Raw genomic sequence first — 27,818 nt, 5'->3', positions numbered from 1 at the left:
ATAGTGAGAGTATTAGAAAAAAGAAGAAAAAATGTTGCATAGAGCAGCAAGAAATGCATATTCTTGGTGGTGGGCTAGCCATATTAGAACAAAACAGTCAAAATGGCTTGATGAAAACCTCCAAGGTCAGTTCTTTATTTGTATAATATCTATTTATATATATCTTGTTTATGATACAATCTTTAATATATAATAATATTTTTTGAGATTTTCAAAATAGGTTCTTTTATCAAGAAAATAACAGAATATAGAACTAGTACTAGTGTGTTTTACTGTATAGTGTATAGATATCATGCAAATGTTTGTAGTTCCAATGAATCATAATAAAGAAAGAATAATAGAATTGTTATAGCTGTTTTCCTAATTGAGGTATTGATAAAAGGGTTTAAATTATATATACCGACAGTGTAAAGAATGAATTTAACTCGTTATAGTAGGTTATTTTCTGGATAGCACATAATGTATGTAGTTTAGTGTACACAACTTAAACTCACTAACAAATACAGAGAGATGGACAACTTATTATACTACTCTCTCTCTGTGATATTGACATGGTGCGGAGTTGAAGAAAATAAAGAAGTAGAATGTACCAAAATGTCGTTATATCTTATGGTCTTAAACATGTCATAAGCAAAGTTAGAATGGAATAGTTGCCAAAAAGTTGAAAAAACATTCTTTTAGAAACGGACTAAAAAAGAAAGTAAGAACGGAGGGAATATTTGTCTTAAAAGGCATTGGAAGTAGAAAAAAGAATGATGTTTTCTTGGATCACTATAACAGTATAAATCACAGATGAGATTTATTTGTTCCTTGTGTTGTCCTGTAAGTAGAGGGGAGGACCATTATCCACTGAGTTTCAAACCGCGCATCATTAGCCCTTGAGGATTTCTCGATTATCAGAAAGTATTCTCATACATGTATGTATAAAGAGCTAACTGTTATATAGTTGCAGATATGGAGGAGAAGGTTGAATACGTACTCAAGATCATAGACGAGGATGGAGAATCCTTTGCAAAGCGGGCTGAGATGTACTACAGGAGGAGGCCTGAGCTCTTGAACTTCATAGAAGATTTTTTCCGGAGTTACAGAGCTTTGGCAGAGAGATTTGATCATTTATCCAAAGATCTTCAGACTGCTAATCGAACCATTGCAACTGTCTACCCTGAGAGAGTTCAACTCGCGATGGAAGAAGAAGATGGAGAACAATTTTATGCAGAATTAGGACCTCCTAAGGAATCAAATGAGCCTTCCAAAAGCTCACCAGCAGCCCCAAAGTTAAGTTTCCCAAAAGTTCCTTCATTTGCCAAACGAAATGCTAAACCATCAAGGTTAATGTCAAAGAAGGGGCTAATAAAGTTCAATGTTGATGATGAAATTGCTGCTGCTCGTCCAAGATCAGGTTTGAAAAAGTCCGAGGCACTCCAGGAAATCGATAAGCTTCAGAAGGATATTTTGGCACTTCAGACTGAGAAAGAGTTCATCAAGAGCTCATATGAAAATGGGCTAGCAAAGTATTGGGAGATCGAAGAACGGGTTACTGAGTTGCAATCAAAAGTTTGCAGCTTGCAAGATGAGTTTGGCATTGGCACAATGATCGAGGATGATGAAGCTCGGTCATTGATGACAGCCACAGCTCTGAACTCATGCCAAGAGACCTTGGATCGGTTGCAGGAAAAACAGAAGCAATCAGTGGAAGATGTTATAGTTGAGCATCAAAAGATTTTAGAGGTCCTTGGGAAATTTGAGACTCTAAAGGGAAAGGTTGTCAGTCGCCTGCCTCATCCACAAGTCCTCTCTGAAGTAAATAAGTCTTCCAATCGAGATTCGGAATTGAAGTTGCTGAACCGACAAGTGGAAACTTCTGAAAGAGAGAAGCATAATGAAGAGACAGTGCATAAGGAGCTGGTAGCTAGTTCTGCTAGTTCCATGTCTGATCTGGCAGAGAAGGTTGATGAACTTGTAGATAAAGTCATAAACTTGGAAAGTGCTTTCTCTTCCCAGAATGCATACGTAAATAGATTAAGAGCGGAGACAAATGAACTTCATTCACATCTGAACAAAGCGGAAGAGGAGAAGGGGACTTTGGTTGAAGATTCCGAGAGCATGAGCAAGAGGATCAGACAACTGGAGGAAGAACTTCTCAGGGTTCAGAATCTCAATGAAAGATTCAGTTTTGATGATCTCTCTGAGAAATTGCACAACAATAGGCATGATGAAGACGTCAAAGTTACTTTGCCATCCAATAAAGTAATCAATGTTTCAGGAGTCGATGAGGCAAAGCAGTTTCAAGCCTATGGAGCAATCATATCTGGAGAAAATGTTGTAGGTAGCTCCAATGAGGTTACCAGTAAGGAATGTTTGAAGAAAGAAGGCTTGAAAGGACAGGAGGATTGTCGTGAAGTTGTCCATCAAAGCCTTGTTGAAAGTCACTTGAGCAGCAGTACTCTAGACGGACAGGCAGGTGGCACTTTAGGTGCTAGCCAGGGTGTTTCAGGTGTTGAAAAGGCGAAACAGTTTCAGGTTAATGAAGCAAACATTCCTGGAGCAGATGTTCTAGGTATCTCAAAAGATGTTAGTAGTAAGGAGGGTCTGAAGAAAGAAGTCTTGCAAGAACAGGAGGATTGTCTTGAAGTTGACCAGAAAAACCTTGTTAAAAGCCACTTTAACGATGATACTCGAGATGGACAGACGGGTATAACTTTAGAAGATAACCAGGGATCAGGGTTCACAGACAAAGAGATGATGATGACCACCACTACTACCACAGGTAAAGAACAAAAGTTTCCAAAAGCCGATCTTCAGAATGACCAAGACAATTTTATCAAAAGTACCGTGGGAGATGCTGCAGATGTTGGGATAGAAAAAGGGTCTGATAAAAACCACGGGCATGTTACAGATCGTGGTTCAGACACCAAAAAAAATGATGGAAAGGTCGAGCTAAGGGGGACAAATGACAGTGCAAACAGAAGCAATTCTCTTGGTTCTGCTCCTGGTTATGATGCACTGATCTCAACAGGTATCAGAATGGGAGGGGAAGCAAAGAAACAAGATATCCAGGATAATCTCATTCTCTTCAAAGGTGAAGCTGAAAAGCTTTCCATATCCGACCTTCAGAATGACCATGACGACTCAACCAAAATTGGTTGTGTGAAGGATGTGGAAGAGGTTAAGTTAGAAAAAGGGGTTGACAAAAGTCAACAAGTACATGTTACAGATCATGGATCACCTACCAAGAAAAATGTCGAACAAAAGGGGGCAAATGATCTTGCAGACAGAAGGGACATTTTCCCCAGTTCTGTCGAAGATAAAGAAGAAAAGCTTTACAAAGCCAACCATCAGAATCATCTGAATGACTTTATACAAGAAGCTCCACCAAGGGATTCTCCAGATGTAAATATGGAGAGAGGATTTGTTGAAAGTGAAAGCTTTCATACATCAAATGATGACTTGACCACAAAAAGATATGCGGGGAAGGAAGAGCAAGCCAGGACAAAAGATGCTGCAGACAGGAGCCATTTTTTTCACATTGTTGAAGGTAAAGAAGAAATATTTTACAAAACCCACCACCAGAATCATATAATGTATTGTTCCCAAAATTCGATGGAAATGAAGTCTGATGAAAGTTATATATCTACATGTTTCAGATAATGAATCTGCCATCAGAAGAGATATGAGAATGGAAGAGCAAGCAGGCACCAAAGATATTGCAGAGAAGAGTGGTCGTTTGCAGATTCCCCCAGAAGGTAAAGAAGAAAATATTCAGAAATCCAACCATCCGGATTACCAGTATGATCTCCCTGCAAATGTTCCTATAAGGGATGCTTCTAACGCCAAGATGGAGAAGGCCTTTCATGAAAGTGAACACACTCATATTTCAGATGATTCCGCAGCTATCAGAGAAGAGAGAACGGAGGAGCTAGCAGGTAAAGCTCAGATATTGCATGTATTGCTGGTACCAATAGAATTTCTGTCAAATTTAAAGAAGAAACATTTTTACATTTCTGACTTTACGAACTATGCAGTGAAGGATGCTTCACATGAAAGTTTGTCTATGAGTTCAGCCTATGATTCAGATATCTCAAAAGACATCAGAGTTGGACAGCAAGCAAGAAGAACAGACTTTACAGACAAGTTTGCTTCTTCTACAAGCGAAGAGGGGAGAAGTTTATCCAATGATCTATTGCAGGTTAGTTCATCTGGAGCAACTCTAGATGGCACTTCAAAAGGTGGATCCAATGAAGATGTTCATACAATGAAATCTCCTCGTCATGATTCAGTTTTCCTTGAAGACACGGAGATACAACTTGAGAAACTGGATTATGATCCTTCCAATTCACAGAATTACCTTAAAAACATCCAGGTGAAGGGTCGAGGAAGCACTCCTCAAAAGTCCACTCTAGAAAAATCAGACCAAAGTGAAGATACAAGAGCATCCAGTAGTGGCTCAGGGATCTCAATCACTACGAACAACAAAGGTAGAGAGAAGGTAGGTGATGATCATCATCTCAATATGAATGACAGCAAGCAATCAGATGATCTTTCAAGAAGGATGGATTTCAAGAATAAAATTGAGTCGGAGGAGCAAAACAATGAGTTCTCTCACAATTTCATTCAAGCAAAGCAAGATGATGACTTTCAACAATCCAATTGGCATAACCAACTTGAAACACATTCAGCAAGGGTCCAAGTGAAAGATATTCCAGGCCCCGTCCCAGATGATGAGCTAGAAGAATGGGAAAGTATTTTAGATAATCTTCCATCTGTCTTAAGTGATTATAAGAGAGATGACCTACACAAGGATGATCTCCCAGATCAAGGTACTCCACTCTTAAGCTTTAAGAGGATACTATCTATCTTTGTCAACTTGTAAATTAATTAAGCTAATGGGCACTCGTTGTAGGGAATGGCGAAGATTCAAGGAGGCAAGTGTTCAGGACAATTCACAATGAGCTCTACACGGAACAACATGAATCTGGAACAGAGGATGACCAACCAAACTGGAGAGCACTGTTCCTAAACAGCCTGGATGATGACAGAGAGAAGATACTACTAGAGGAGTATACATCAGTTCTTAGAAATTTCAAGGGTGTGAAGATGAAGCTCAATGATGAGGAGAAGAAAAGGAGAGCGAGCCACTTCCAATATGTTGTGCAGATGAAAGTTCTAAAGAATGCTAATGCCTTGAAGGATGCACAGATTCTATCCTTACAGCATAGATTGAACTCGCTTCAGTCAAAAGACGTTGAAACAATAAACTTCAATGAAATGCCAAAGGAAGCAACCTTGCAAGCTGCTGACATGAGACAGGAATCAACTGCACCAGAAGACAGAAGGATCTCAGATATTGGGGAGGATAGCAGAGATATCAAAGTTACTGATGTTGATGAAACACACTCCTTCACCACTGTTGAAGAGAAAGTACGGATGGACATTGATGATTTGCTGGAGGAAAACATAGAGTTGTGGCTTAGATTTAGCACCTCATTTCATCAACTACATAAGTTTCAAACTTCAGTTCAGGATTTACAAGATGAAATAAATAAAGTGAGGGAAGAGCGCAAGCAAGATACAGGTCTACCACAGTCGCTACTATCAGGCATCCGCCCAATCTATAGGCATCTAAGAGAGATACATACTGAGTTGACATTGTGGTTGGACCATAATGCAGTACTGAAAGATGACTTACAGAACAGGTTATCATCTCTATCTAATATTCTCGATGTGATAACAAGATTGTCAAGGTCCAAAGAGAATGAACCAGTGTTGAATGCCTATCAAGCAGCAAAGTTTCAAGGTGAGATTTTAAACATGAAGCAAGAGAACAATAAACTAGCAGGTGAACTTGAAGTAGGGATTGAATGTATTCGGAAACTTCAAAATGAGATCCAAAGCACACTGTCAAACCTGGACGAAGAACTTGGGCTGAAAAAACAACCAGCAAGGCCTCGATCCAAAATTCCCCTAAGGTCCTTCTTGTTTGGAGTAAAGTTGAAGAGGCAGAGGCCGTCCATATTTTCCTGTGTGAATCCAGCATTGCAGAAACAGTACAGTGATTTATAACAGCACCAAGATAGATGCTTTTATAACAGCAGTAGCCAGATAGATGTCTCTTCCCCCCCCTCCCCCCCCCCCCCCCCCCCTTTTCCTTCCCCTTCAGCTCTCTTGTAGTCAATTCTTAATAGTTGAAAATTAATTTGAAGGAGAAAAGGTGTGTTGCCTTTTATCGAATAGAATACCAGATCTGCTCGTGTTTTAAAGCATTGCCATGTTCCTCCTTGCAACAAATTTTTTTTCAGATTCACCAATTTCTGCAAACAGCACAGCTCTTTCTTTAAGACCTGGTTTCACATATTGAATAACCATGTACTTCAATTGATATGAATTTATATATTTAGACAAGGTATGAATTCATCTTCATTGGTGAAATGTCACACATCAGTCTTCCTGATCTAATCTCGGTTCATTGAATTTTTAGCACAATTGTTTGGGAAACACCAAAAACAGAGTCTATCCATAACCATGTGTCTAAGCAACATGTAACAGATGTACCAAAACCACTTACTAATAACAACACCTGAAGATATTCAACCTTCAACAAGGGAACATATGAAAGAATTTTGAATTGTCACCTAAGCATAGACAAGAGATTTAGGAGAATACATTTACAAAGTTGAGGATAAAAGTCAGCACAAAATAGCCGGTACAAATTAGAAATTACATACAAAGCAGGTCCAGCCAGTGAATTTATTTTACTCTCCCCCATCCTCAGTTCCCAAATGTGTCTCACCTAAATCCCCTTCCTCAACTTCTTTTGAACATCTTCTTACATGTCACAGGTGCAGGACCATGAACACCAGCATTTTCAACTGCCACTTCTATTTTTGACAAAGAACTGCCATTTCTATTTGTGTTCTATTTCTTGTTGCTGGTAGTCTCTTGACTTGAGATTAGTTTTTCTTGAACCCAAATTCTTGAAGCTTTACTCTCTCCTCCAAGTTTTTTCACTGTGTCACCTAAAACTGAAGTTTGACCTTCAACTTTCCCTGACAACAGGTTACCAAAAGTTTGATCTTTTGGGACCTGCTGTTGTGGTGTATTCGCCAACGAAGCAGCTCGAATAACTTGTGTTTTCTCACTCCTTGTATCAGACAGAACAGCAATTTGATTTTCTTGGCTAACGGCTGCTTTAGATTTTACTTCGAGCACGGTCGTTGGATAAGATGAAGGGGCACTTCGAACCCCAGATGAAGCATTTGTTCTGGATGGCACAGTCATTGGTTTAGGTTGAACTGCAGGTGATACAGATCTTGGAGCCTGCAATTGCTGAGTTCCAGACTGTGAGGCATTTGAGGGGTCTGCGGGACGGGACACCAGGCCAGTTCGAATGAAATGCACATTACTGGGCAAACCATTAAAGCTACCTGGCACAGATGATTTGACTGCAGGAGTTCCTCCAGGCATGATATGGACGCCTTTTTTAGACTGTGCAGCCTTTTGTAGCGAGGCAGCAGCACCTGAATGGGTAGCAACGCGGGAACTTGCAGCCATAGCAGCAGCTTTGACCATTGGATCTGGGTTAATAGCAGGCTTTGGTAGTGGAATTTTTGGGATTATAGGTTTTGAAGGTACTAAATCTTGCTGATGCTTGGATTGTGGACCAGCTGATGCAACATTAGCAGTAGCAGCAAAATGTGAAGAGTTACTAGGTCCACTGCCTGAATTTGGCCCAGCTGAAACAAGACCACAACCTAGATTAAAATTAAAACTTGCATGAATTAATGGATGAAACAACTAGCAAGCACATAATTAGCATTTCGGCATAATGCTGGAAAATAGAATTTACTGCTAAAATTTTGAATTCCTCAATCTCCACAGAGCACATAATTGTTGTTTCTAAAGGTATATTTGGCATGCAGACATTACTAATTGGAATTTGGATTGTCCAATCATTTTTTTTTTGAGAATGCTAACATTGATTGTCCAATATTTCTTGGAAGGGGGAGTAAACAAACTCAGTAGACTAAGTACAGTGGACACCATTAGGATCATATCCCATACTGCAAAGACCTAGTCCGTTGGTTTTCCATAGCACGACCTACCAGCATGTCAAAGGGTCTTATATTTTAGCTAACATCACTGTTAAATTTTTTTTTGAGAATTGGTAACATACACTGTTAAATTTTAAACTATGTACAAACAACCAGCAGATAAGGTCAAAGACACCAGCCATTCAAGATTCAACTTATCATATGACACACTTACGCCTTTAGCAGCGTCAATCTAGGCAGTATTGCCTGATTGATTAATTTTCCATCCTCTCACAGTAATGTGGGGGCAGACATATAGACATTATGGATGACACAGAGTTAAAAGAATTACCATTAGGGCTGATTGGGCAAGCTGCTCTTACATTATCCCCGAAAGCCATGGACACTGCATGACGAGTAGCAAGCTGAGCCTCCGACAGATGTGAGCCATTCCCGACCATCATCACATGTTGCTTTCTAATAGTTGCCCACCTCTGCACAAAGATAGATTCAATATCTTTTAAAGTAGATTTACATGGTAGATAATAGTAGAAGATCTTAACCACAGACAAAAATATGTTTACAAGTTCTGTTAACTGCTTAGTTAAAACTTAAAATCTAGTTTGCTAGTTCCACAAATAAGCACTTCGGGTTCTCATTCATTTTCCAGCATTTGAACCCAACCTGAGAAACCCCATGCATTCAAATCATACTAGATAGTGGTGGACTTCCAAGGTATACCTAAAACTGTTTTTTTTCTGGGGGAAAGGGGGACTTGGGACATGATACAACAAGCAGTATCTCTTCTTCGTTACTTCACTGTAATTACTTAAGAGTATGACATGGAGAAATGTTTCTGCTTACTTAACCATAATTACTTAGCTCCATTACCGTTCACATTTAAACCAAATAGTCAATAAATCATTCCCGACTATCTCTTCTTCACACACTTAAGGAAATTCATAACTACCGAAGAGGAATAGGCAATAATGAATAACAGCGAGTGTTCAAACACAGATTAATAAGTAGCTGAACTGGACAATATCTTTTCTGGTCATTACAATTTGATGCATTTAGAAGGCATAATTATATGGATGAGATTCATTTAGTAAATTGCAACTGCAAGTAACCTAAACACTAAAGTTCGTTTACCTCCAAACTGAGGATTTATCTATATAATAAGAGACTGAATGTGTCCTCTATCAAAATTACTTTCATTAAACAAAGCAAATGAGAGAGGAAAAGTTCCCAAGCAATGCAGAAGAGTGCATACTTGTACTGACTATCATTGAGGACAAGGAGTTTTCTGACTGGAGAATATATATTAAAAAAATTGAGAATGGTAATATGTTATATATGTAGCACAAAGTCTGTGCTAGAGCCATCTATTATAACTATCAAGTATATATAAAATAAACCTGAGAGAGTTGTGAAGCTGTTCTGTCTCCCTTAAAATCTGTTTTCAATATATTTGCCCAGTTTCCTTCACCACACTTTTGTACTGCTGTAATGAGTTCCATATCCTCTGCTCCAGTCCAAGCTTTTCGTCGTCGCCGAGGAAGGTTAGCACTAGCTGGTCCACTGGTGTCCACACCCTCAGCAGCCGAGACAGAAGGCATTGGCTGCGTTTGCACTGTAACTGGGACCGTAAGTTTTGTCCCATAAGCTGAAATACCCTGGAGTGAATTTGCTGCAACAGTTCCAGATGTTTGGTCATTGGGTATTTGTATAGTCAATGAAGCCTCAACTGTACTTCCATTTGACATATTTGAATCATGTAGAGCCCCAGAAGCAATGAATACCTGTGCAAGCCCAAAACAACACAAACTAACTGTGTGAAAAATGAGAGAAGCATACATGTCACCTTGAAAACCAGCGACTAATTCTAGTCATAGATAGGAGTATGCACTTAAGGGTAGAGGACAGCATCCTAGCATAGTCAAATAAAAGCAAGTGTAATGTTTCTTTTCAAAAGTACTATAGAGCTATGGAAGGAATATCTCAATACAGGTAGCTCATGTCGAAAGTACATAAATATCCAATGAAAGGCATGTAGAAATTCCATTTCTCAACCATGCAAAATGAGCTTATCAAAAAGTATTTATCATCTAAGAGGTGAATTTCCCAAACCTGGGGAATTATATCTAAAGTTCTTAACCCATTTATGTATTTCATCATATATATAAAGGACTAAATTGAGACCCTTGATATGTGAATGTAAAGCCATCAGAGTTCATAGACTTGAGAATTTTGGCAGTCATCATTACAGAAATCTGTTAGACTTCACCTAGAAGCATAATATGCTGCAGAAATTACTAAATGTTTAATTTATTACAAGTTAAATTGAAGATGCCCGGTTCTTAGGTTGGCCAAAAACCTTAAGATGAAGCTACTTTAAAAACTATTTAGGAAAATGGTGAAGGAGATCACCATTCTGGGCAGCTCTTGTGCTTGCTTACCTTCCCCCAGGCTGCAGCCTCTGTTGAAGCCTCACTGCTTACAGGAGGAAAAGATTCCAATTCATATTCTAGATCGCTATCATCATCCTGCAATCCGAAAAAGAAACATAGAATCATAAAATAATCAAAATTCGCAATGCAGTTCAGAAAATTTAAGGTGGATCATTCATCGGAGCGACCAACAGATAATGGATATCGGAACACCACATCAGCTACCAACTTAAGAAGACGTAGTACTTGATAATATATGTCAACTCAATGCCTTTTAAGACAGATCACAGTAAACACTAGATTAGATGCTAAATTATTTTGTGCTGCCACTTATTGAGTAGATATCAAAAAAAATGAAGCTTCTCACAGCCTCACATATTTCTTATCCCAAGCTTAGGAATATTCGCACAAAGTTGCCCCCAATTTATCCAGAAAACCTAATGATTCCCGGAATTTCATTCATTCCCAATTTTGAGAAGAGAAACAGACCACGAAAAAAGAGCATGCCTTCCATGCTATACTAACAAATAAGCATTTAACAGTATATAGAATTTTGAAGCCAACACTAAAGAAAAGGGAGAAACACTAAGCAGCGCAAAAACTCTCTTCTCAAATCTCAACCCCTCTCACCATCTTCTCTCAAAATTGAACAACATACAAGCTCAAAGAGCACCTTCACATCATAAACTTAAAGGGGCGAAAAGAAACCTATTCCGTTAGACAAATTTCACAGTTCAATGAAACATGTATGATTTTTCCAAACTTGCCATATTTTATAGAGAAACCAGCATAATCAGATTGAAAAAAATCTAGGGGTACAATTCACTGAGGGGGAAAAGGGTAGGGAACACGATGGGGGGAGGGGTTAGGAAAGTGGAATTTACCAAATCAACAACTACACCTCAATCCCAAGCTAATTGGTATCACCATATGAATCCTAACTATCAATTTTTCACTATATGGGCCTGTTTAAGGGTTTGCTGAACCAAAAAAGAAAAAACAAACTGCAATAATCCATCAAACACCCTGTCTGTAGTTCATCAAAAGCATATCAGTATTTCCAAGTTGCAATAATCATCATACAGAAACTCCCCCAACCCCAACCTTCCCATAAACACACACACACACATAGTCATAGAAGAATTAAAGAACATTTTTATAGCAGTTGGGGCTTACCATAGGTTGAGCATCATCATCAAATTTATCAAGTAACACTTTACGATAAGCCAAATGGCGCCACACCATCTGATACTCTCTTGCACTCGTAATCCCAGTAGCGGTCTTCTTCACCAAATCATTCCAATCAATTTTCGATCCATTAACTTGTCCCACCTCTTGCAACAGTGTCAACATCGTAAATGCTGTATACCTTCAAAACCCCATCTCACAAATATGCATACATTCAACAAACAATACAATGAAGAACAAAACACAAAAAAAAAAAAAAAACTTGAAAACAGAAAAAGATCACACCTTTGTAAAAGAGTGGACATATCATCTTCAGTAACAAAACCCCTTTTGTTCAACTTCCTTTTTTCCACCATTTTCGTTGAATTCTTGAAATTTTCTTCACAAAATCCCCAACTTCAGTTTTCTCCAAAAAAAAATTAAAGGGTTTTAGGAGAAAGTGAAAAAGAAAAACCCCATGAGAGTATTTTTGAGTAAAACGGAGAAGTTGGCTATAATACGGAGAGAGACAAAAATGGAGAGAGAGAGAGAGAAAAAAGTGAACCAGTCAAAAGAGAAAATTTGAGTTTTTCAACCAAATCAAGATTTATTTTTGGGTAATAAATAATGTGAATATGATTTTCTTAAAACCAAAATAATGTTAATAATGAAATTGCCTATTTTAAATAACAAAAATAAATAATTAAAGACTTTGATTTGGTGAACTCTAGATTCTATGTTGGGTTACTTATAACTTATAAAATTGTTTTACAAGTGGTTCGTGAGCTTCTCATCGAAATATAAAAATATATCGCTCACTTCTTAGAATCCGTTTGAATTGGCTTTAAAAAATAGTTTTTAAATTAAAATAATTTTTAAGTCAAAAAAAATAAAAAGTAGAGGAGATCTACTTTTGATTTTTGACTTATTTTAAGTTATTTTTTATATTTGTCAAACACTTTCAGAAGTCAAAAACTGACTTAAAAGTAGGTTTGACCAACTTTTAAATCAAACCAAACACCCTCTTACAATGTGACTTAAACCTTTGGATAGACTCTGCAGGATCAATAACCATTACAATCTGACTTGAACATTTGAATAAACTCTGCAGGATCAATAATTATAGTTACACGGAGTATAATAAAACTCCTCAATACAGGCATACAACCATTTGGGAAGTCCCTCTAAGGGCGACTCCCATAGTATATCAATGACTTTGTCCTTGAATTCATTATATTTCATATTCATCTATCAGTGAAAGAGATTAAGTAAGATTTTCTAAAATGTTTCTCACGCTAAAGAACATTATTGATTATTGGGGAGAAAGTAGGAATCACGAGTTACACGTTTAAGAAGAGAGAGGATAACAAGAATTATATTGAAGCTAAAATAATAAGAAAATATTAAGAATACGTTTTTCTAGTCTTTTAATTTCGTTTAGCCAGAATAATACTGAGGTCACAACAACAAGAAAACAACAAAAAATCTTTTCAGTCTTTTAATTTCGTCTGCAAATTTCTTAACATAAAAAACTAAATTTTTGTATACATTTTTATTTTTAAGCAGTGTCTTTTAATAGAGAAGTTAACTATTAGAGATAAGCAGACTCGAACTCCTAGCATTCGTCGCAGAATAAACTATCGTCTCTCAAATCCCCGATTAATTCTATAATAAAGGCCAACAATAAATAATAACTTCCCCGAATACAACTAACAATATCATTGTGTCGTGCTCTTCGAGGAGCTCTTTCAAAATCTCATTTTAAGTGATATTTTTTCTTTTTAATCTGTCATGAAAAAACATTATATTTTTATAATTTTAAATAATTTAATTTCAAATATTTGTTTTTATCGTTAATGAATGATTTATAGTCACACAAGTGTCTATAATTTATTTTAGATTACAACTTTTAAAAGTTATCATTTTTTTTAAAAAAAAAAGTTCATATCAAATCAGGTAATATCACATAAATTAAAACGAAAAAAATAAGAAATAAAGGGAGGAAAAGTTCAAACTTTAAGGATGTACTTGATATGACGAAAGTCATTTTTCCATAAAAGGAAGTGTACTTTACAAGCAAAGCTAATAAGTTAGCTATATAGTTTTAGAAGGCGTTTGGTAATGCGATATCATATCACGATATGAAATCGTGAAATGAAATCAGCGTTTGGACATGCAATTTATATCATTACTTTTTAAAATTTATCATTCTTACCAACATAAAATTTATTATTACATTAAATCAATTGCTACTTTATCATTTGAATTCATTATTTTTTTATCAAATTTATTACTACTACTTTAATGTTTAATAAAGGGAAAATGCATAAGTACCCCCAACCTATGCCCGAAATTCCAGAGACACACTTATACTATATTAAGGTCATATTATCCCCCGAACTTATTTTATAAATAATTTTCTACCCCTTTTCGGCCTGCGTGGCACTATCAACCAGATAGCTTGAAAAAATTGTCAACACGCACTGGGCCCAGAAGATAGTGACACGTAGGCCGAAAAGGGGTAGAAAATTATTTATAAAATAAGTTCAGGGGGAGGGGGTGGGTAATAGGACCTTAGTATATTATAAGTGTGTCTCTGAGATTTCAGGCATAGGTTAGGGGGTACTTATGCATTTTCCCTTTAATAAAAAAATATTTTTTCATCTATATTGAGTGAACAAGACTGACCACAATAGCTTTGTAATAATTTATTATGCGGTTTTATAATTTTTTGTTTATTTGATGAGATTGAATAAATAATTGGGACTATTTTAATGTTTTATAACTTATGAGACTTTTATGTTAATGAGAAAATATACGACACAAAAACTCCATATCGCATGTCTAAACAAAACTTTAACTCCATCTCATGATTTTATATCGGATGACCAAACGGGCCTTTCGTAGAAGAAAAACAACTACACAATCTAGCTCATAAGAAGAGTTGCGCAGTTCATTTGGTCAAGCGCCTCGTCTCGTGTTCTAGCTGTCACGACTCACGAGTTCAAATCAAGGCATCTTTATTGGTCTTCCCACACTAGCGGTAGTTTAATGCACCGGGCTGCTACTTCATAAGAAGAAATATTTTGAAGTGACGCATCGTTGATCCAGTTGAGCTTCAGAGTTGTTGGTGAGCCCCCTTGCTTCCGGAGGACCCCTTTTTAATCTAGTCTCTTGACTCTTGCTCCTCATTCCATATGAGATGCAAATACATCTTTCATGAAGAAAATCTTCTGTGTTCCGGCAGCTCTCTCATTTCTCCATGAAAAACAAATTCTTGTTTGCCACCCCTTGATAAACTAGACTTCATGCAGCCTACAAAAAGTAAAAAGAGAGCATATGAGATATTAAGAGATCACAATTTAACGATACTATCACTATGACTTCATCATTTACATCCTAGAAGAAATACGTTCGACCATCAGCCTATGCTTTGGTGGACAGAGTTATTGGTACTGTGTTGGTGGGGCATAGCATGTGCCCGGTGAAATGTTTGTTTATTGATGGAAAAAGGAATAGGCAGGGGAGGCAGCACCACAAAGGATTTAATATCAGTAAACGAAGGCATAACACAGACACTTTAACTTGGCCTCCACTGGCAGTTGAACACCCCCAACTTTCATTGTCATTTGTCACCATCTGGACACTTCAACTTGACACACGTGTGTCTCGCTAACACCCTAACTTTGAAAATGCACATCTAGACACTTCTAAGGATGTGCATCCTCAAAGTTGAGTGTTTACAAGGCCACCTTAAACCAAGTTAAGGTGTCTATCTATGTGTTATGCCATAAAAAATTGTCACGACTATATAGAGCTTAACAATACCTAAACCATCCTTACGAAAACATTCATCATGCTTTTCTCGTTTTTCAGAAATCGAAAGAAAAGGAATTCATAATAGCTCCAACATATTTAAAGGTGGTTTTCTCATTCTATGATTTCCATATAAGAGTGAAGTTCTGTTTCCATCTTAAAACAGTTCAAGATTGTTTGTCCAATTAACATCACAGAGAAAAGAACAGAAACAAAATAAACAAAAAAGATGAGAAATGCAGAATATTGATATAAAGTGCTTGAATCTAAGACACTACTTCAAGTCTGTGCTAATACTTGCATAATGATTGTGAATTAGCACTAGTTGCCATCGATGCACTATTTTTAGCTGCATGGTAAGATATAACAGGGTAAAGGGGTGGCTCAATTATCCCTAAGGTTACTGTCTTATAACGTTTTTAGCTAATGGCAGCAACAGCCTTGGTTTTTTGATGTCATGCAAAGAAAATTTGTGCGGCGAAGCAGCCACGTCCATGTAGACGAAAAAAGCTATTAGTATGCACATGGAATTCCCTTTGGTGCACAATAATTCCTTTATACTTAAAATATCTATTATGTAAAGACTCGTATTTTCTTTAGGTAAACTTTGCATCTAAGAGAAATTCAACAAGATGTATCACACATGCACTATAAAAAATGGTCCTGTTTTGGTGCAACGGGGTTTTATTTTTTTAAGTCATTCCTTTACGGAATTACATTATTGCATTCACACAGCAATTTGGGAACTATTACCAGCAAAATGCTTAATAAGTATGTATGCACTACATTTACAAGATCCAGGGTCAATTTAACCCAAACGTCAAAGAATAAAAATATAATTAACTACAGTTTTTCCTTCGAAATTATCATCTTTTAGAGTTTGGACATTTGGAAAGTTCATATGTAGACATTTGGATTCATTCGCTCCTAAAAAGACACATACTGTGTGCAGATCCTAATCCTACAGTAATCATACATGATCTGGTTCCAAGCACTAGTACTGTCACTTAAATATGATTCCCCTTCCGTGCTATAGTGCGCTTGCGTCTTACATGCCTCTTCCCACCCAATCCATTCCAAAATTTAACTTACCAGTTAAAAAGAAACTAAAAAGCACTGAAGAATTGGTTATCCAGACTTTAAACATATATTTTTCCCTTTTAACTTAAGGAAATCGACTCTAAATTATCCAGTTAACTATTCACCAAATCATGAGTTGGTAATTCTCTCATCAGATATTGTCTAACCATTGGACTTCGTTTCGAAAGGGAGTGACAGAGTTAATGGGGTGTGATCAAGTTGGGGAATGTAGATATAACTCGACATGGATTTCACCAACTTAAAATAAATGCTTTTCAAGTTCAGTTTTTTCCCTATGATTGACAATTTCATCAAAGTCCTCATTCAGGAAAACTTCCTCAAGAACATTTGCCTCCTTCATAAGCAGATGTCATTGAACGTTAACACTATACACAAAACGAGACAGAGAGGACCAGGGAGAGAGACCGATAATACCAGCTCACCGCTTTTTCTAGGACATGAAAAGGAAATTTCAAATGATTTTAATAGTTCATCTACAGGCATGTTATCACGGAGATGAAAAGGGAAAAAAGTGGAAGCAACAGTAGCTTCCGAGCAAATATTAGACAAGGTACCTGCCAATGTATCAAGCCAAGCACTCCATAGGTTCAGCTCTTGTCAATAGAAACTGTTTTCCCCCAAAGCCACCATGTAGGATTATTTTCCTAGCTTAGCTGCAGCATCAGAAAATTCTCAGCATAATATTTGCTGTGCTTGGTTAGAACAGAATATAGGTATGTGAATTTATTCCCTCCCTCCTAACTCCCAGGACAACAATTACTGAATTTTTTTAGCTTAAATTCTAGAACAGTTATCTTTAGACCCTAGAGGTGCTTGAATAATTGTAGGGCCAGACCTTCATGTTTCAACTTACAGAAACTTCCCTTAGTTGAAGTTTGCAGTTTTAGTTGTGTTCTTTTCACCAAGTCAATTTTGCTCATGCAACGCAGCAACAGTATCCAATCTAACAGAAAGATACTACCAGTTTTGTAACTTCTCTACTGAAACTGATGTAATGCTGAAGTTCTTCAAAGGAAACACAAAGCTGAAACATACATGGAGGACCATCCCTGGTTGTGTATTTTGGACTTTCTGGAGAGAAAGGAGTTTGAGGTGTTTTGAAAGCAAATCCATCAAGATGTTGAAGTTTAAATGTTTAAGTAACTTGGCTACATGGTGTAATTTTGTTGAGATGTACGATGAAGGGAAAATGGTGGATTTATAGACTCGCCACAAAATTGAGCTTCATTGCAACATTTTGACAGTTGTACTATTCAGCACTTTCTTGGTGCTGGAATCATATGAATAAAATATTTGCTTGATCAGGAAAAAAAAATGTCTACATAAACTAAAGTAAGTAATCAAGGAAGGCAACTGAAAAGTCTTTTGAAATAAGTACCATCAGTAATTCTAGTAGCATAAGGAACAGACAAGGAAAGTAAAGCACTCATTGTGAATCCACCACGAAAAGCAACAAATAGATACACCAAAAGTAAGTAATCAAGGAATGTAAAGCAATACCTTTAACGATTTCTGACATTTAGATTATCAATGTCATCTTCAAGTTCACACAGAAGTTTGCCATGGGTAACACTATCGACAAGGCCCTTATCCTGTAACTCCTTCAACAAGTCAATGGCGTCTTGCATACTCTTTTGCCGGCAGACTTCATCAATAACTGTTCTGAAGGTGATGAAGTCAATTGTTCTTCGGTTTTCATTCATCTCCCACAAGAATTTCACAGCCTCATCAACCTCTCCTCCAAGAGACAAAGAGTTCACTAGCGAGTTGTATGATTTAGTACTTGGTATCAATCTTTTGCATTTCATCTTATCATAAATTTCCTTAGCGTTCTTTGTTCTTCCTTGTGCACATAACCCGTGGATCAGATAATCATATGAAAATGAGTTAGGCTCGCACTGGTAAACCACACCCATTTGGTGAAATATCCTAAGGGCATCATTTACATGAAGTGAAAGCACATATCCTTTTATCAAAGTATTCAAGGAAATGATATCTGGTTCAATCCCATTATCAACCATTTGCTTGAACAGAGACCTTATAGCGTCCATGTACATGTGATTTATGTATGAATTATTCCTCCTACTAAGAAGCGCCGCGAAAAGAATATTATAAGTTTTAATCGACGGCCTACAATCAAATTTCCTAATGTTTAACATATGCTTATATATCATCACAGCTCTGGTCAACTTCCTAGCTTCAGTGAAATAATAAATCATCGAATTGAAAAGTTCCTCAGTTCCAATCGATGGAATGGCAAGCACTTGATTAACAATATCATCCATTTCTTTATACATATTCGCTTCACCAAGCCTTTGTACTGCAACATGATAGGTCGAAACATTATGCCTGAACCTGTGCTGTTTCGACGCCCAATTGAACAACTCCAAACACACTAAAGGATCTCTTTGCGAAACCATGACATCCCTCAGTTCTTCAGGGGTAAATCTAGGTGGAAGCTGAGACACAGCATTTTGAAACTGGGATTCATCAAGAACAGGCATTGCTGCAATTCTTGCTCTTCTATTCATCCTTTTCCTTAAAGATCTTGATGGAGGTCCTCTTAGCCATCCAGGTGCACTTGAAGAATAGAAACTAACAGGCAACAATTGATGCAGAAACACATATAGGGATGGTTTTGAAGCTAAAATACCAAATTGGGTGTGAGAGAAAAGTAGTCTAGAATTTGATGGGCAGTACATTTGAGTCCAAGAATACAAATTTCTAGAACTATACCTAAAAGGATATACATATGAAGTGTTCAAGCAACTAATTTTACTAAAGTTAGGATCTTTAATACACAAAAGAGTTAACTTTGACCAGGAATGAGCAAAATGGTGTCTAAAAACAAACAGCATACTGAAAGTTATACCAAATAACAGGAAAATAGACCAAGAAAATGCTTACTATTTGGAATTCCAGTTAAGAGGGATTTTGGGTCGATAGATGTAGCTTCAATTCTGTCAGATTCTTGGTGAGTTTTCTAAATGACCCAACTCAATCTGAGTTTCAAGTTTTGTTCTTTTTGAAGTTCAAAAATGGTGTCGTCTGAAAGGAATAGTGAGCGGCCAAAGATGGTGGATATTCTCACGAAGCAGCAGCGACGAATAAAAAAATTTATTATTTTTAATTGAAGGGGTAAATTAAATAAGTTTAGAGAAGGGTCATAAATCAATTTGTCCAGAGAGTAATTTGAATCAAAATGAGATCAGAAAAATAGCTCATAATTTAATTGGTGGACAGATTCTTATATCCGTCCTTACCTTGCTAAACAGAGTTACTTAAGTACATGCTATTGGTAGGAGGTGACAGAGTTAGTACATGTTATTGGTGGGAGGTGACAAATATGCGTGAAATTTATTTTCATTTATCCCAAGTTCTTAACTTTGATGGACAGAACTACCTGATATATGTTATTGGTGAAAGTGCACGAAAGCTAACCCGAACACCAATCATAATTTATTTATTTTTTTAAAAAAAAGATGATAAAAATTTGAAGAAAAAACAAGTTGAACCAAACTAACTGATCTTTGTTTTCAAAGATATTTTGGTTTGGACGATCTTAAGTTGCTGAAAACCATTATCTCCGTTGGAATCGTCCAAGTACTATATTTTGCAGTAACAAACGACAGAATCACAAGTTGGTCTCTTATGATAAAAGATTTTGCCTTTTTTTTTATAGTAGATATCAATTTGGACTACTACTACTGTTTTTTTACGTTTAACGATATTGTTTGGATCAGTTTGCTCGTATATCGACCTTTACGTCAAGTATCTGTTGCCAATAGTACCAGGTAACCAAGGCAAACCATCAAGGCGTTTTTTTTCTAGAATTGTCGTCATTTGCATGATTTCACTGAAAAGCATTTTGCCGTGCTAAGAAATCATTTATAGTAATACCAATTTAGATTGTCACGCTTGATACTACTCAGAAACTCAGAATATTGCCTCCAATAATCTTGAACTCCGCTTGTCCATGAGTGAACTTTCAAATTCAAAAGTCAAAGTGAGGCAAAACTTATCAACTTTAAAGTTTTTCTCTTGCTCATAGGACAAACGGAGTTCAAAATTCAAGCTTGCTCATTTCCAAGACCATTCTTACAAAAACACGATTATTGGAGTCTCCACGTCTTTGACAACCTCAAAATCTCAAAACATGTAATAGTAGCTCTGTAAGTAAAACAGAGTCCCAATTGGAATATGAATGGATTATCTTCAATTCAGATTTCTTGTGGTAAAACAAACTACGAATAACCTGAACACTAAAGATGAAGAGCACAAGAATATTGCAATATCTGAATGCGTTATTTAAAAAGTACAGCAACATAAATGTGTAGCAACACACTTATTCTACCCTCCCTTCATTTGTACAGCTATTCTTACAAAAGCCTTTTGGTACAGTTTACAACATGATTCGGGATTTGTTTGTGACCAACTACATATAGAAGTTTTTGTATCAATACTGAATCTCTTATTATAAAAAATTTAATCAGAATTTTATAGGTGATTTATATCTGCTCCAATGGAAGAGCAATAACCAACCTAGTGGACAAAACTTGTATTTTGCAGTGAATCCAGACCTTCGCTATTGATGGTAATCTTTTCTGGCTATGGAACTCAAAGCAACTGAGAGGACCTTGCAAGCTTGTTACGAGTAAAACAAACGGACCAAATCCTCGATGATTACCACACATCCCTGAGATATCTTCCATCCATTTGGAGTTTCTTTACAACAGCCTCTGCTTTGGATGAGTCCGCATTCTCCTGGATTTTGATTTAAACACAATTAACCAAATCAGATGTAACAAAAAATAATACAAGTACAAGTTCTGCCTATCAGGTCAATAATTTAAATACAGCACAATCAGAAACCAAATCATCCACTATCCTTTTTTTTCTTTTGGGATAAGTATAAGTAGCACATACCTGCTCCTGGACTATGGTATGGAGTGTACGATGTACGTCTCTGGCCATCCCTTTAGCATCCCCACATACATATAGATATCCCTCCTGGGAGATTAAACTCCAAACATGGGAGGCCTGCACATACATCATAAGTTGCATTAGAATCACTTAGCTTTACAACAATTGGACGTAAGTCTTATCTCATCAGCACACTTACCTTTTCCATCATTTTATGTTGAACATACTCTTTCTGTGGCCCTTCCCTTGAAAAAGCAATAATCAGCTCTAATATTACACCTTGATCCACAAAACTCTGAAGCTCCTCCTCATAAATAAAGTCCTAAAACCAAATATCAAGTAAGGATAATCTACCAGATAGTATAACTTATCAGACATCTCAATATACAAATTCGTAATGGATCCGTCATGACCTACCATTCTACGATTCCTACAACCGAAAAACAATAAAGCAGGACCAAGTTGAGCGCCATCTTCCTTCAATGCTGCTCTTTCCTGAAAAATCCTATCTGTCTTATAGCACTTGCACCAGAACAAGCAATATTAATTATTTTAAAAAAAAAGAAGCAACTGTCGCACCTGCAGGAAGCCCCTGAATGGTGCCAAACCAGTCCCAGGCCCCACCATGACAATTGGGATTGAAGAGTCGGCTGGTAATTTGAAATTAGATGGCCTAATGAAAATGGGAGCAGAGCTGCAATTGTGACTTTTCTCCGAAGGTACTGCATTCTGTTAATTATTGAATGAGCTCAAGATGTTAGTACAAAATCTATTTGCTTTGGTATAACGAGGAAAACTAATTAGAAGTGCAAGGAAACTTAATAAGAACTTGAATATTGACAACGCATGTGTAAGATTCTTTGATTACCTTCATCCAAGTCGAACACACTCCTTTATGAATTCGGCCAGTGGGAGTTGGACCATAGACTAGCGCACAGGTTACATGGACTCTAGCGGGTGCAAATCTACAGATGACAAAAAAGGGTTCCATCAATTTAATTCACCAAAGTTGAGGCTAAGCATACTGCACTTGTATTTTGGGGATGTGTTAAACTCCATCTGCCACAGTATTGAGATGAGATTACACACCGAGGAGATGATGAGATTGAATAGTAGCGAGGCTGTAAACGAGGGGCAACTGCTGCAAAAAATACACCAAGGGGAGGCTTCGCCGATGGGAACTCAGACATTACTTCAATAAGACTTCTTTGACTTGCAACAATCCATTGAGAATACTCATCCTGAATGAAACCAAAGTCAAAGGGCATATTAGGATACGATTTAACCTCTTGGGTTTCTACTTTCTGTGAATGGTGAGTCACTAGACAACAATTGAAAGAAGCTGAACAGCATAATCAAAATTATTTCACCTTGCCCTGTGGAGATGCCAAGAACTTGAGCTTTTCTGCTTCACTAGGTTCAGCTGCATGGGTAGCCAATGCAACCAAAGTAGCCTGAAAACACATCATCAGAATCTCCAGTAAAGCGATGCCAACATTAACTGTTAAAAGAAGTAAAATGTATTCTTCAATGAAGACGCACCTTCCGCGGTGGATTCAGGAGATCTGCATAACGAGCAAGTGCAGCACGCAGAGTGCAGGGACCAGGAAAAGGTGGGGGTAGCGAGCCTCCTCCAGCTGTACCATCCTCCTTGTCGGTATGGATAGAGAATATCAAGTCTAATGATTGCCCCAGCAATCTCGCGGCTTCCTCAACAGTATCTTCAGAATTTTCAGCATAAACACCCACATGATCTCCTGTTTCATAGCTGAGAATTGGAAGAAAGTGATGCATTACACGACAAAGCTTCGTACACAATCATCATGGCATCATGAACACAGGTATGCGATGAAAGAAGCACAGATACAATAGCTCACAAAGTTCAGGACAAATGAAATATTAGGAGACGGATTAGCACAACCATTCCTGGATAAGAAAACTTAGCACACAACAAAATAGTTGAACTCTAACCATGCAAAAACTTCGTCTTCACTAACAGAAGACAAAATTTTATTACAAAACCATTCATAATATATAGAGATAGATCTAATTGTTATGGCAAGAGATTAAAGGAGAAGGAGCCATCAGACTACCCCTTAGACTTTTCTCCATTACGATTAAAGCATGTCCCAACATGCAGCGAAAAAGTTTCCCACACGACGCAAAGAATATCAAAGTATGAATTTTCCCTATTGTAACATCTTCAGAATGAATATGTTATGATAATAAGATAGAACACTACAAATAGAATGGAACACGTGATAGAAAGATCATCAACTGCTCTACCTACTTTCGACCTTCTATAATATTTTGGTAACACAGTATCATCAATCAGACATAAGAAATGTACAAACTTACGAAATCCCAGTGCCAGATATATCAAACTCCAAGTGTATACATGAGCGATCAGACTCGGGTGTGTGAAGCTCTCTCTGAACAGCCACATTGACTCTGCAGGTTCAAAAAGGGAGAACTATCTGTAACCAGCCAAAGAGTTGAAACAGAAAATAGATGGTCATTCACACACTTACTTGCATGGATGGTGGATATCATATGTGGTATTACCATTAGCCATGCCTGCATGCTTATCCTCAAGACTCATAGTGGTATCATGGATAACCAAACGATATTCAGGAATTGCAGCTGTATATGGAGTGGCAGCAGAATTTGCATCATCCTCGTCTCTAAGAATTTGATCCAATTCTGGCCACAGCTGTTCTCGCCTAAGTAAACAAACCACGGTAAATAACCAAAATAAACCATTGACCACTTATCCCATTATATCATCTCAGAGATGCATAAAGAATGGTTCCAAAAACATTCACAAATAGAACAAAAAAAGGAGTGGACAAATTACCAGGCAGAAAAATCATCTTCAATGCACTGATCATCATCACCAAGGCCTACAGGCACAAGACGTTTTGCACCTGTGATGCTGAAGAGTGAGTCCAACTATGGTATAAACTTGTCATTTAATTGATTATCACACGACAACAAATAGAAAGAAAGTGGATTGTGCATCGGCTGATTATAAATTTTTAACAGGGGCCTCTGGGAACAAAATATCTTGGCTATAACTGAAAGGTGTCTCTGCTCACCTTCATCCTTCACTTAAAGCATAAGATTGAAGCATATCAAGACTACATAACCCCAAAAGCAAGAAATAAATGGTAGATGCTCCAAGAAACACCAGCAATCATTTTCAATTACTAATACTTGGTAGTTGGAAAATGAATAGACTCACAAACAATCACTATTATACAATGCAGTTTAGTTGGGCCAAATGTGGAGGCATAATTTATTTGGCAATATCATCCAACAACTTTCAAGCAGCTCAATATTTAGCATCGGAAGTAGAAACACGAACAGTAGATCATATGCCATAGTAAAAAACAACATATACTCACCTTGTTCACTCAATTGTTCATCTATCACCTTCCCAATCTGTTCCAAAAGATCTTTATCAGATAACAAAACAGGAATCTGGAAAATACAATAATGATACCCAGCAAATACCTTGTTAAAGTGTTCATATTGGCGATTACCCAGGGCAAAAACGCCATAGCTAAGGTTCTGCAGCCATGCACCCCGTTCTTGTCCCTAAATACAGAACACAGATATAATGTTCCACACAAAGATAAGAAGTTGCTCTGAACATACTTAAAGAACAATGACGCTCATAACTATTTTTTCTACCTCAGTGAACCACTTGTAAAACCTTGCAGCATTATCAGTTGGCTCTCCATCCCCGTAGCTAAAGTATCAGGTGTAAAAATGTAAGCTATGCGAAAACTATATGCTTAAGTTAAAGCACATAAAAAACCAAACTTAACAGACTCCAAATGAACATATCTCTTACGTTGCGACCATGAAAAATGCAACTGTTTCTTTCTTCAGTTTCTCCTCATAAATATCATCATCGGCAGCATAATCATCCTAGATGAAAGTTGTGTTATCAGAGAAGAAGATTCAAAGCAAGGAATTCAGGATAAATCAGTCTATGCAACTTACCATGTCCACAACTTTCACAACTGCCTTCTCATATCTTGCTTTTATCTCCTCTGATAAAGCCTGGCAGGAAACATGATACTAAATTAACAATCAAGAAAATGCAGACTACCAGTCTTTAGACTAATGAGAGCATGCAGGAAAGATGAGATTTTTGGAAAGCCTAACTGAAGTAGACACATGTCAGTGTCACACCTCCGTTACACAATCTTATGCTGCTTATGCTCTGTGCCATAGTTTTGGAGAGGAAAATCACTTTCTGATTGAACCCGAGGATAGATTTGAGCGTCCGGGTGTTGGATCAAATGAACACGCAATCGCATCATCACGGCAGCAATAAATCGTACGTATACACTCTACCCCGGATAACAGGAAGAATGAAAATGGACTTTTAAGTTGGATTATAATTCAAATTTACAAAGCAATATGAATAAAGCAAGACCACGCAAACCACCAGTCTTTAGACTGATGTAAGCATGCAGAAAATATGAGATTTTTAGAAAGCCTAGCTGAATAGCCAGCTATATTCATCATGCAGAAAAGCCAGAGATTTTAGGGAGACCACGCTGAGGTAGACACTGCCAGTCACAGAACTAATTACGTAAATTTATCTTGGTTATGCAATGTGCCTTGATTATGCATAATGCATTAATGATGAGAATTCAAACTTAAGCAGCAGCAGTTTGCTCATTAATAAACCGTAACTGAATTGAATGCAACAACATGCATGCTCATGAAACCACCAATATGTACTGGAATAACAAACCTGAAAGCAAGCTAAAATGCAATATGAACCGGCACTAGCAAGAAGTTCAACTGAATTATATATTCTAGAGCACCAACTTGATCCCATCATTATTTATTTCCCTTCATATACTCAAGATTTCCATTGAATGAGATCAATAACAAAAAAGGGAAGAAGAACAGAAAATTTGATCAGTAGACTCAGTAACCACCAGAATTTCCGTAGTCATTACTCCATGATTGGAAAATAGCAGTAAAAGACAAAATGCAACAGAAACACTGAGATTACACAAAACACGGGCATTCCCAGGATGCTCGTGTGATTAAGGACAAAATAGATCTACGGATAAGTCAACCCTGGAGAAGAACTCGGGACTACTCTGCATGAACGGATTGAACCTCATTCTAGACCTCCTGATCTATTGAAATTCATTGAGAAAATTATGAATGTGAATGATTTTCTACATGATCCACTCCCTTCATCCTCCAGTTAAAAAAACAAGAACCACTATACATATAAACATCAAAGAATCAATAGAATAGTCCAATCAGTATGTGGATCTAGGTTTGATATTAAATAACAGTTCTTCGTGAGTATTCCTTTAAATAATTATGTTGTCCGGACCAACTTCGGCTCTCTCCTCTGTTTCACCTGCTACCAGCACACCACCACAGAGCAGCTTATAGTGGATCTAGCTCATTACTAATATGTGATAGTGGATTGAATTAAGCATAACTATATATTTCTAAAATTTCCTAATTAACTACAACATAGGTTAAATGGAAAGCAGAACAAAGGCAAAGATCACCATATATACCTTGGCAAAACCCTCAGCAGTACCAGTTTGAGTACCAAAAAACACGGTGACCTTAACTTTTCCAGGTTCTAGCTCAGTCTCCTCTTCCGGCTCCACATGTAAGGACTTAGGGAACACCACAGGCTTCACTTCTTTACTCCGATCACTTGATCTCTTCAAGAAGAACACTACTAACCCAACGATGACCGCGAACGACGTCGTAAGTAGCACCAACACCGTATCGCTCCCCAACGATACTCCCAATGCCGATTCAATCGATCTCAGCAACTCCGAACTCGACTCCATTTCCTATACCTCTCTGATACAAACACAAAATAGTAGTTGTATATAAGTAGATAAGTAGTTGTTGACTGTTTGGTAGTTGAGATTTTGAAACACAAACAACCAAACAAACAGTCAAAACACGGTGTTAACAGTACGGTTTTGGAGTGAAGGAGGAGGACGGCGGCTGAACGGGAAAAGACGGCGGAGCAGACGGAGGAGGAAGGAGGAGATTCCGGTGTGCTACTGCTACCGCTGTGGTGGTGGGTTTATTGTGTGTGAGATTTTGACTAGAAGCTATCTTGGGCCCTGTTAAGGTTCTGTTTGGAATGATTTTAAATCGAAAAAGGGGAAAAACAAAAACGAACAATGAAAAAGGAGGAGAGTTTTTATATATATAAAAAAGTAGAAATAGTTATATTCCCTCCGTCCTAATTTATGAGGCACAATTAAAACTTCGAGAATCAACTAAATTATTATTTAATCCAAATTTCTTCATATAT

The 27,818-nt window shown here is 37.3% G+C and overlaps 4 protein-coding genes and 1 long non-coding RNA gene across 5 annotated transcripts; 1 reads left to right on the top strand and 4 right to left on the bottom strand.

Moving 5' to 3' along the window:
* The first annotated feature begins 16 nt into the window (after positions 1-16).
* Positions 17-6,116, top strand: LOC125814316 (protein NETWORKED 2A-like). Its single transcript, XM_049493790.1, is given in 5 exon segments — positions 17-125; positions 953-3,627; positions 3,629-3,923; positions 4,023-4,817; positions 4,901-6,116. Coding segments are annotated over 5 exon segments (5,019 nt in total). The 5' UTR covers positions 17-31; the 3' UTR covers positions 6,061-6,116.
* On the bottom strand, positions 1,346-6,316 carry LOC125814317 (uncharacterized). The gene is made up of 4 exons (XR_007442115.1): positions 6,237-6,316; positions 5,905-6,017; positions 5,687-5,771; positions 1,346-1,437 (listed from the first exon to the last, which is right to left on the bottom strand). It is a non-coding gene; the product is annotated as an uncharacterized LOC125814317 (long non-coding RNA).
* Positions 6,317-6,578: 262 nt separating this feature from the next.
* Positions 6,579-12,218, bottom strand: LOC125814247 (uncharacterized). Its single transcript, XM_049493709.1, has 6 exons — positions 11,951-12,218; positions 11,654-11,846; positions 10,487-10,573; positions 9,446-9,829; positions 8,380-8,521; positions 6,579-7,730 (listed from the first exon to the last, which is right to left on the bottom strand). Exons 1-6 carry the CDS (start codon positions 12,019-12,021, stop codon positions 6,913-6,915), a joined length of 1,695 nt encoding a protein of 564 aa, XP_049349666.1. The 5' UTR covers positions 12,022-12,218; the 3' UTR covers positions 6,579-6,912.
* A 2,253-nt stretch (positions 12,219-14,471) lies between these two features.
* On the bottom strand, positions 14,472-19,641 carry LOC125814308 (pentatricopeptide repeat-containing protein At2g27800, mitochondrial-like). Its single transcript, XM_049493779.1, has 3 exons — positions 18,062-19,641; positions 17,116-17,214; positions 14,472-14,959 (listed from the first exon to the last, which is right to left on the bottom strand). The coding sequence occupies exon 1, from the start codon at positions 19,417-19,419 to the stop codon at positions 18,064-18,066; it is 1,356 nt and encodes a 451-aa protein (XP_049349736.1). The 5' UTR covers positions 19,420-19,641; the 3' UTR covers positions 14,472-14,959; positions 17,116-17,214; positions 18,062-18,063.
* A 1,204-nt stretch (positions 19,642-20,845) lies between these two features.
* LOC125814085 (NADPH--cytochrome P450 reductase) lies at positions 20,846-27,683 on the bottom strand. The gene is made up of 18 exons (XM_049493536.1): positions 27,055-27,683; positions 25,496-25,555; positions 25,344-25,420; positions 25,181-25,238; positions 25,001-25,084; positions 24,892-24,928; positions 24,342-24,411; positions 24,016-24,207; positions 23,843-23,935; positions 23,027-23,252; positions 22,855-22,938; positions 22,574-22,725; positions 22,353-22,449; positions 22,064-22,213; positions 21,902-21,979; positions 21,684-21,806; positions 21,488-21,601; positions 20,846-21,325 (listed from the first exon to the last, which is right to left on the bottom strand). Exons 1-18 carry the CDS (start codon positions 27,337-27,339, stop codon positions 21,245-21,247), a joined length of 2,061 nt encoding a protein of 686 aa, XP_049349493.1. The 5' UTR covers positions 27,340-27,683; the 3' UTR covers positions 20,846-21,244.
* Between the last annotated feature and the right edge of the window lie 135 nt (positions 27,684-27,818).

Source organism: Solanum verrucosum, unplaced genomic scaffold (genome assembly GCF_900185275.1).
Source record: "Solanum verrucosum unplaced genomic scaffold, falcon-dt-bn FXZP01000230.1, whole genome shotgun sequence".
In the NCBI taxonomy this organism is placed as follows: Eukaryota; Viridiplantae; Streptophyta; class Magnoliopsida; order Solanales; family Solanaceae; genus Solanum; species Solanum verrucosum.
This window is presented reverse-complemented; position numbering and strand designations above follow the sequence as displayed.